General features: G+C 38.0%; 2 protein-coding genes across 3 annotated transcripts in view; both read left to right on the top strand.

Moving 5' to 3' along the window:
- Positions 1 to 990, top strand: part of LOC107723485 (hormone-sensitive lipase-like) — a 23,424-nt gene extending 22,434 nt beyond the window's left edge. For both annotated transcript variants that reach the window (XM_016532127.1, XM_016532126.1), the window contains one exon: positions 67 to 990. In XM_016532127.1, coding sequence (XP_016387613.1) covers positions 67 to 474 — 408 coding nt within the window. In that variant the 3' untranslated portion in view covers positions 475 to 990. The remainder of the gene's footprint in view (positions 1 to 66) is intronic.
- A 2,795-nt stretch (positions 991 to 3,785) lies between these two features.
- LOC107723540 (transmembrane protein 145-like) overlaps positions 3,786 to 9,095 on the top strand; it is a 19,673-nt gene continuing 14,363 nt past the window's right edge. The window contains exon 1 of the mRNA XM_016532223.1: positions 3,786 to 4,510. Within this exon, the coding sequence (XP_016387709.1) occupies positions 4,415 to 4,510 (96 nt within the window). The 5' untranslated portion in view covers positions 3,786 to 4,414. The remainder of the gene's footprint in view (positions 4,511 to 9,095) is intronic.

The following is a 9,095-nucleotide window of genomic DNA, read 5'->3' as shown; positions in this document are numbered from 1 at the left end:
TTTTTTTGTCTGTCTTGTGTCTGAGTCTCTTTTTTTTTGCCATCTGTCTCATCCCTCATTTTTCAGGCCTGTCATCTGGATCCCATGCTGGACGACTCCGTGATGTTTGCCAAAAGACTGCGAAATGTCGGTCAGCCAGTGACCCTATGTGTCGTGGATGACCTTCCTCATGGCTTCCTTAGTCTGTCACAGCTCTCGAGGGAGACTCGGGAAGCTGCTAACGTATGCATGGAGCGAATCAGGGATGTCTTCACCATGAAAGACCCTCCCCCAGAGCTGCGCAAGCACCGCAAACTGGAACGGACCAACCAGAAGCCTTCTGCTACCAAAAGAGACCACACTCAGCTTTTGAAAGAGGCCGTGCAGAAGGAGGAGGGGTTATTTGTTATAGGAGGGGCTCCTGTTGTGAATGAGGAGGGGCTTGCTGATTTTTACCCTCCCACTAAATCTGAAGCTGAAAAGATTCCAGCTTAGATTTTGGCCTGGTTCCGTTCTGAATGATACCAAAAGAGATATATATGGGTTGGAGTAAGGTCATATTATTTGAATAACGCCGTTATTATAGTGGATAAGAGTCTAGAGAGAAAAATAAAGGAATTAACCAACTATTAAATAAAAACTTATGAAAAGACACTATTAAGTATTTAGTTTAAAGTTCAAATTAGAACACCTCAAGCTTTATTACTCAAATGTGGTTGCATACACATGCACTCCCTTTACATATTTACCACCTTGCCTTTTGTTGCATTATACCAGCACAAAAACTAATATCCTGCCTTGTACAGAAACATCCCAGCACATAATCATCATTGAAAGACATTACAAATGGATGTATAAACCCAAACCTCACTCCTTATAGCACTAACTGTTCTTATATGTTAATGAAATCGGTCTACAAACTGTGATTTAATATAATACTTGTGTGCTACAATTTAAACTCCGTAGAATGCATTGCTGCTAGGCATACTGGGGCTAACTGACAAAAGCATATATTAATGGTTGAATTTTTTCTTTATAGTAGCTTTTGAATTATTTATGACACCGAATTATAATAGGGTGTTACTGTGTATGTTAATCACCCTTTATTAATCTACCTGCCTCTTGGCTCCTAGAGGATGTCCTGTGTGGGTAGCAGTTGAATGGGATTTCTGATGCTGCTTTGTCCTCATAGAGTTCAATGATTATTAAATGCAATTAATCTTGATCAGATTTCCACAAGTGTTCTGTGGAAGGAAAGCTCAAGTTACACAAAACACGACACCGAATTTGTGATATAGTGTTACTTGTGTTGTATGGTGTCCAGTCTTGTTATACTCAAGATAGAATATTAGTCAAATAGTCTATTTTGAATTATGTTATCTTCATAATGGCCTTAGAGAATTGTTTATTTTCTGTAAATGTTTACTTAAAAGTGCTAGTTCACCCAAAAATGAACATTGTCATCATTTTTTCACCCTCACGTCATTTAAAATCTGTATGATTATATCTTGAAGAACATTTCAGCTATTTTTGTCCAAACAATGAAAACCAGTGGGGTCCGAAGAAAACCAACATGGGACCACATTGATTTTTATTGTATGGGCAAAAACACAAAACAATGAAACTCATACAGTTTTGGAATGACACGAAGGTGTGTAAATAATGCCAGAATTGTCATTATTTGGATGAGTTTCCCTTGTAAGTCTCAAGTGGTGTTGAAGTGGCATAATTTGATTAAGATCTGTTTGTTCATTATAATCATACTATAATTACATTTATCTGTTAGATTAGATTACTTGTCAAAAAGACAAGAATATTTATATATATATATACATACTGATTTGAAAACTGGACAAGAGCTTAGAGGGGGAAGAAAACATGGGGTATACCTCTCTATCACCGCCTTTCCCTCTTGGTCATTCTCTGACATGTCAACGCAAGCTTCCGTTATTTTTCCATATCCCTTGTTTCTTCAGTCAGTTTGTTTCCCTCTGTTAACAATCGTATCGTCTGTCCCTGTGCACGCTGACCCATTTTGAGTGCACTCTTCAATTCTCACCCAGCCCGTCCTAGAGGTATTTTAAGCAGACTCCCTCAACACCCAGCAACCTTGAGCCAATGAAATCTTTCAGTCTGCACGTGTGATACATACCGCTGTGAAAGCATGTCTCTATTTGAATCAGGTCGCCTCTTTCTCAGGCACTAATTGACTCTTTGAGTCTCCGAAAAAATAGCCAATGTTTAGCCACTACATAAAGTTTATTAGTGCTGTATGGGAGGATTGGGCCTTTGTGTGCACAGCTTTGCTGAGTGACAGTGGCCTGAACTCCCACAGTGTGTTTATATAGCGCTCATATCCTATTTAAAGTATTGTCAACTTTATTATTGAAACAACGATCAGTTATAACTCCACTTGCTGTCATTATAAGATTTGCTCAGCTAAGTGGCACAGCCCGACATGTCTTTTGGGACTTTATATATTCCCATCAAAGGCCTCTTCTTTATCGGTGTGTCTATGATTGGATTAAGCCTGAACTATCTGCTGAGAGTAAACAATGCTCCATCTACTGCTGATTGCAGCATTTGAGAGTTGGTTTATAAGAGTCACGATATAAAAAGATTTGCTTGCTTGCTCTTTTCACCGTGTCAGAGCTGCTCCTTTCTGGTGACAGATTTGAAATACCAAATATTGGTTACTCTGCAGTTTTTTTTGGAGTGCGTATGTTACACATGTCTAGTCATCTGTGCTTCTGGGTATTTTTGTCAGATGGTTCATGTTTCAGTCAGTTTGGTTCTGTATGTGCGTGCCGGTTGTGTTCAGAAACTTGTTTGTCGCACTTTGTGCTCTAGTTGTGCATGGAAAAGCTTCTCAGTGCCATTGTGCTTGTAGATGTGAAGGCCATTGTGTGTAGTCCTTTCATGGAACCATGACTAAAACAACCAGAACTGGGAGAGGAACGATAAGACACTCTGACGCCCTCTGGTTATCCGTTCCAGTCGAGTTGTCTCTCTAAGCCTTTTTTTTTTGGTTGGACAATGTAACCTTGAATGCACTGCTGAGCATTTCCACCTTGTTTTCCACTTTTTTGTGTGTGGGACTCTCAAACTGCCTACCTCAGAGAGAGATTACTCATTCATCTCAAGGGTGTTATATAAAACACCATGTTAATTTAGTCCTCTGTTTAAATGGCCATACCTGTGTTACTGAGGCGAAACTGTGCTGCATCATCTCCCTTCAGAGGCACCAGCCCACTGAGTCGTGTCATTGCATTTTACATCTGTTCTGAAGACTAATAGTCAATCTGTCACTGACTTGGAGTTTTAATCAGTAGGTTGGAGTTTCGTTGTGTCAGAATGGATTTGCTGCAAGTGGTTTTGAGCTCCTGTCCTCTTGAAGTCCACAGACGGTGATGTTACGCACTTTAAGTGCAGGCTGTAATGACCACTGCAGTATCATTTGCGAGGGTGCTGATGTCTATTCTCTCCTCATTTTCACTGCCGTCATTGAGTGATACAAAATCCTGAAGGACTGCACTGTATGTCCCAGGCAAACTTTTTGCATTCAGTCAGACCTGATGTTTTCAGGACAATCTCAGCAAATAAGCACTTTATAGTTGAGTGTAAACAGCAGCATATAGGGTGGCATGTGAGGGAGCTTTCAGCTGTCCTCAGACATTTGTGGACTGAGAGTTGTTTTCTTTATGATTGTGATTTATTTTTAATAATTATTATTAATTATTCAAATTATTAATTATCATGATTATAATTGCAATAATAGTTATAGTATTATATTAGTAATAGTAATAATAATAATTATTATTATTGATATTCTTGTTATTGTTGTTATTATTAGTCCTCATGTAAAGACACCATAAGTGCAAACCTGTGTATTTGGAATGTACTGTATATGCATAGATGACATTTATTGTATAGAGAGACCATAATTATACTCTTAAGTTGTTTTTTTTTCTTTCTTGACAAAGTATTTTAGAGACTTGTGAGGACTATGGGAATGTTACAGTGAGAAATTAGAGTATTTTCTGCAGTATGTATTTTCCCTGTGTTGATTTATATTTGAATAAATATTTTCTCTGCATCTCTGTGTTTACCTTTTTGTAGTGTAGCGGAATAAAGAAAGCAAAAGACATGACTAATAAGACGAATTAAAACTGTAAATGAGGGGGTTATATCTATAAAAATGTGCATATTTGTGTAATGTTATGTCGCAATAAAATATCGGCCGCGCGCGTTTCACGCTTTCCTAGCAGAGCGCGTGCGATACTATGCGCGCTCCCGGCGAAAATCCTGGGGATACTTGCGTTTGAGGCGAAGAACGAGGACGCGCGTCTGGCAGAACTAGGCAGATCTCCGCCAGCCTTCCTGCTCGCACAATATCGGAAGGAGAGCGCAGAAACGCTACGGTGGACAGGTGAAGATGGAGAAAGTGTTAGGACTCGCCGTGGTGTCCAGTATATTATGTGTCGGCTCGGTCTTGGGGAAATACGTCAGAGGAATCGTCAACACAAAAGAGGTGAGTATAATGTTTATGTTTTATTACTGTGGTGCTGGTAATGGTTCGGAGTTTTCCGGCGTTGTTGCTGCGCATCTCCTGGTGGCTGTGTTATTAATGGGCTCTTATGGCAAGTCTGTATTCACGCCTCTGCGTTCGCGCGCATCTGGAAGCCTGATGCTTTAATATGCTTTGCCAAAATCATTACACTCGCCGCTAATGAGCCGATGAAAGCTTAATTCGTCCTCCAGTCAAGAAAAACACATTTTAAAAGGCGTATTGCCGACAACCAACTTACACCCTCCCATCAGCTTTTACAGGTGTGTGTCGACCAAGATGTTCTTCTGTGTATTATGCTGTCATTACAGCATTGTGGAGTTGCAGGTATCGCATGCTGGTGTCCAAACAGATTTAGGGTTGCTTAGCTGTGCTTTTAAAGGTGCAATGATGTGTGATGTGTGTCAATATGAGTCGACAACTCGGTGCACAAAATTCACTTGGAAATAGACTGTTTGAGTCATTTATTGCTGTTTAAGTGTGTCTTTATTTGGCGTACGTCATTTTCTTTATTTATAATAGCTGTTGGGTGATTTTGATTGCAGTGTGCCTTATGTGAAACATTGGCTATTATTTAATAGACACAAAGTAAATATTGGCCTTAAGCAAGTGGGACTGATTTTGCTGCAAAAAGTTATTGCAGCACTTATTTCATCAGATTGATTTAATGAACAAAAATGGTGGAAATTCAAAGAAATGAGGGAACACTACATTTCATTTCAGAAAGCATAGTCAGCCTATAAAGAACTGTTTAAAATGACTTTTAGCACTTAAAAGCTTCCAAATACAGCTTTTTTTTCTTCTAATTTGACTAATGTTGATGTTTATGCAATGAGTTAAGTGATTAAATTATTATGATAAAGTATGTGTTTGTCTCTTCCAATTAAAGTTGGCAGTTGTAGATGAGTCCTGCCCTCTATTTGCTGTGGGTAATGTAACAACAACCTGTTCCTGTTTTTATTCAGGTGCTGATCCTGCTCTATTTTGGGTCGCTATATGAGATGGTTAAACAGTCCATTAATCTCACTTCTGTTTATTTCCTTACAAGGTCGTTCTTTTACACTGCCATGCACACATTCACACATACACACATTTTATACATTACTGGGAGGTTTTGTCAAGTTAAAGATGTTTCGTTGTGTGAATCATCGGGCCCCCTCTCCCTTGTCAGGCCCTTTTTCAGTGTTAGTTTTTAATATTTTGAATCGGTTTAAATTTTTAAAAAATTTTTCCACTTTTATTTTAATTTTAAAGCTTTAGTAATTTAGTAATGTCTTTTTTTTGTAGTTTTTGTATGCCTATATGGTTTGTATTCATTTTTATTTCAGGTTTAGTTATTTTAGTATATCAAGTTAAACTTGGTAAAAATGAGAAATGTTGCTAAAATAAAAAGCTGAACTAGCTGAAATAAAAAGTGTTTTATATTTTATTTTATTTCAGTTAAAGTTTATTTTATTGTAAGTAACAAAAATGTTTTTTTTTTATAGTTTCAATTTTAGTTTAAGTTGACTATATGTATGTATTGTGTGTGTGTGTGTGTGTGCATATGTACTCCTTCCTCTAAATCGAGTCTGGCCAGAGGGTTGTGCAGGAAACCACCTATGGGTAACTAACACTGCCCCAGGCGTATAAGACTCTTTCTAGGGGCATTCAGGTCAACGTGTTGTGTGTGTGTGTTAGTGTATATGTGTGTCAGCGCATGTGAGTGTATTTATGCAGTGCGCTATTGTGTAACTTAAGTAATGAATCATTTAAAAGCCAAGTGGACCTGGGGTGACATGACTAGTTGATTGGTAATTAATTCTTAATGAGGCTTAGCGAGCGGACAGAGATCTGGAAAGACCGTGAGAGGTGAGGCCACCACTGATTCGGAGAAGTGACCGGATACTGCATCTGGGTATAGTGCTTGATTAATGTAGTGTCTGTGTGCCATGTCTCTCACCCTCCCTTTGGCTGATTCAATGACTTTGTATTACAATGCAGTATCTGTAGGGGGGGGAAGACGGATGGCAGGGATTAATAGTGACACTTTTTATGGCCCATTCTGCACCACAACATACACATTCTGTTGTGCAGCCAGCCGCTATATGAGTATGAGTTTACCCTCGTAAACAAATACACAGTTGTCTCAATCCTCACTTTCAATACAAATTGAGCTCAGTCAACAGCATTTGTGGCGTAATGTTGATCTAAAAAAATATAAATAAAATAAAATAGTTTGGACTCATTTTCATTTAAAAGAAGAAATATTAAGTCATTTTCAAAAAAGTAAGTCACTTACATTAATTGTTGTGCTATATTGTTGTACTTGTGTATTACTGGAGATGTAAAACTTTTTAAATCATCATTTTTACATTCATTATAACATTACATGGTCATAGCTACATAATAGTAAATTTGGATGTAAATTTACATAGAAAATGAACTTCACATTCTTCATTTTTATAGCTGTTGGGTGAATTATTTGATTGCATTGTGCCTTATGGGATCCACTGGCTATTATTTGATAGACACAGTGCAACAAGTAAATATTGGTCTGAACTTCACAAACTATGAGACTTACTGTGCTGCAAAAAGTTATTGCAGCACTGATTTCATCACACTGATTTAATGAACATGAAGGAAATACAAGAAAATGAAGGCATAATACATTTATGCATATATGTATAACACAGGCTATAAAAACTGCTTAAAATAACGTTTTATGACCTAAAACTTTCATTTTCTTTGCATAAAAATCTACATGAGTGAATTCAATAGCAGTAGTAAAATTAAACATAACTTTACAATCTGAAGAAAAGGTTGGTAAGCATTTTTTTTACTCTAATATCAAGCACTCTAGTGGCTATACTTTTAAAATAGTTTTTTTTGTGGCCCCATACACTTGCACTTTAAATGCCACAGTAGAATTCAGATTTTTCTTTAAGAAAATGAAGGATAAGTCAGTTTTTTATTCAGGTAAGCAACATTATAATACAAAGTCCCTCAGTTTAGCTTAACTTGTACTGAACCCTGGATATTTCACCACCTCAACCAATGTTCATGAGATAAAAGAGAGAGAATTTTTCTCACAAAAAATAGATCTGGCTGTGCAATCACATGGGAAGCGTGACAGATGGGAATGTGAACAAGGTCAAAAAGAAAGAAAAACAATGTTTTTGAAGTCCTTTGGTTTTAAAAAGTGGGATTTGAGGACAGTCGTTCATTTAGGGGGTTTAGACGGAGTCGGGCCTCTCCTGGTTTCTATAGTAGCTGCAAAGTGCATTATGTGTCCGTTGCCATGACAATAGTACTGAGATTTTTTTTTGAGTGGGTGTTTTTTTTAACTGGCTGACTGACCATAGGTGCTCTTTTACGTGCGCTTCTGTTTTAGAGAGACAAGGTGGTCTTTCAGAAGCTCGGTCATGTGAAGCCTGGCTCCTAATGGTTATTTGGGCTCAGTTCTGGGTCAGAGAGTCTTAGGGCTGGTGTCTGTATTGTCAAGGAAACCTGTTGTTATGGAAACCACCAACAGTAGACACTGAAGGGAGAAGTTAATATGTACAAGGGGCTGAAAGCTGGAGCGCACTTAGGCCCAATCCCAATTCTACCCCTTAGCCCTTCCCCTTTCCCCTACCCCTGCGTTTCGCGCGAAGGGGTAGGGGTGTCTCAATTCTCTTTTGGTTGGACGGGTAGACAGCCCTTCAAACGAAGATTTTTCGGGACCACACTTCAAACGAAGGGTTATGAATTATCTCAGCGTAAACCGGCTTCAGGGGCAACATGGCTGCCCGAGCGAACAAAAAGACACTTAAATGTAAGCATTTTTGGCATTAATAAAGATTTTAACAAAAAGTAATCATTTGTTTTATGTTACAATCAATCGTGAGTTCATATTTACGGTCATGTTACTCAAAGAAATGTTTGCAAAAAATCACTAATATTTGCTAATTAACGTCATATCATTATAGACTGCATGATAGTGCCACAACATATTTTCATGTCTGATCAGGGTATGAATTATCTCAGCGTAAACCGGCTTCAGCGGCAACATGGCTGCCTGAGCGAACAAAAAGACACATAAATGTAAGCATTTTTGGCATTAATAAAGATTTGAATGTAAAGTAATCATTTGTTTTATGTTACATTCAATCGTGAGTTCATATTTACGGTCATGTTACTCAAAGAAATGTTTGCAAAAAATCACTAATATTTGCTAATTAACGTCATATCATTATAGACGGCACGATAGTGCCACAACATATTTTCATGTCTGATCAGGGCGATAACCACCGTAGACAAGTTTCTTTTCTCCTGGATGTGTGAGCTGCGCGATCTCCGATATATATATATGTGTGTGTGTGTGTGTCAGTAAGCGGCGCATTAATATAGAACGATAATTAAAGGCTCTAAAGGCCCGTTCACACCAAGGACGATAACTATAAAGATAACGATAAAGTTATCTAAAAATCGTTCTCAATATTAAAGAATAGCAGAGTCCACACCACAACTATAACGATAAAGACAAAGATAAAACAATATCGTTGGAATCACTTTCAAAACGATTTTT

Source organism: Sinocyclocheilus rhinocerous, unplaced genomic scaffold (genome assembly GCF_001515625.1).
Source record: "Sinocyclocheilus rhinocerous isolate Xijiao unplaced genomic scaffold, SAMN03320098_v1.1 scaffold241, whole genome shotgun sequence".
NCBI classification, from domain to species: domain Eukaryota; kingdom Metazoa; phylum Chordata; class Actinopteri; order Cypriniformes; family Cyprinidae; genus Sinocyclocheilus; species Sinocyclocheilus rhinocerous.
This window is presented reverse-complemented; position numbering and strand designations above follow the sequence as displayed.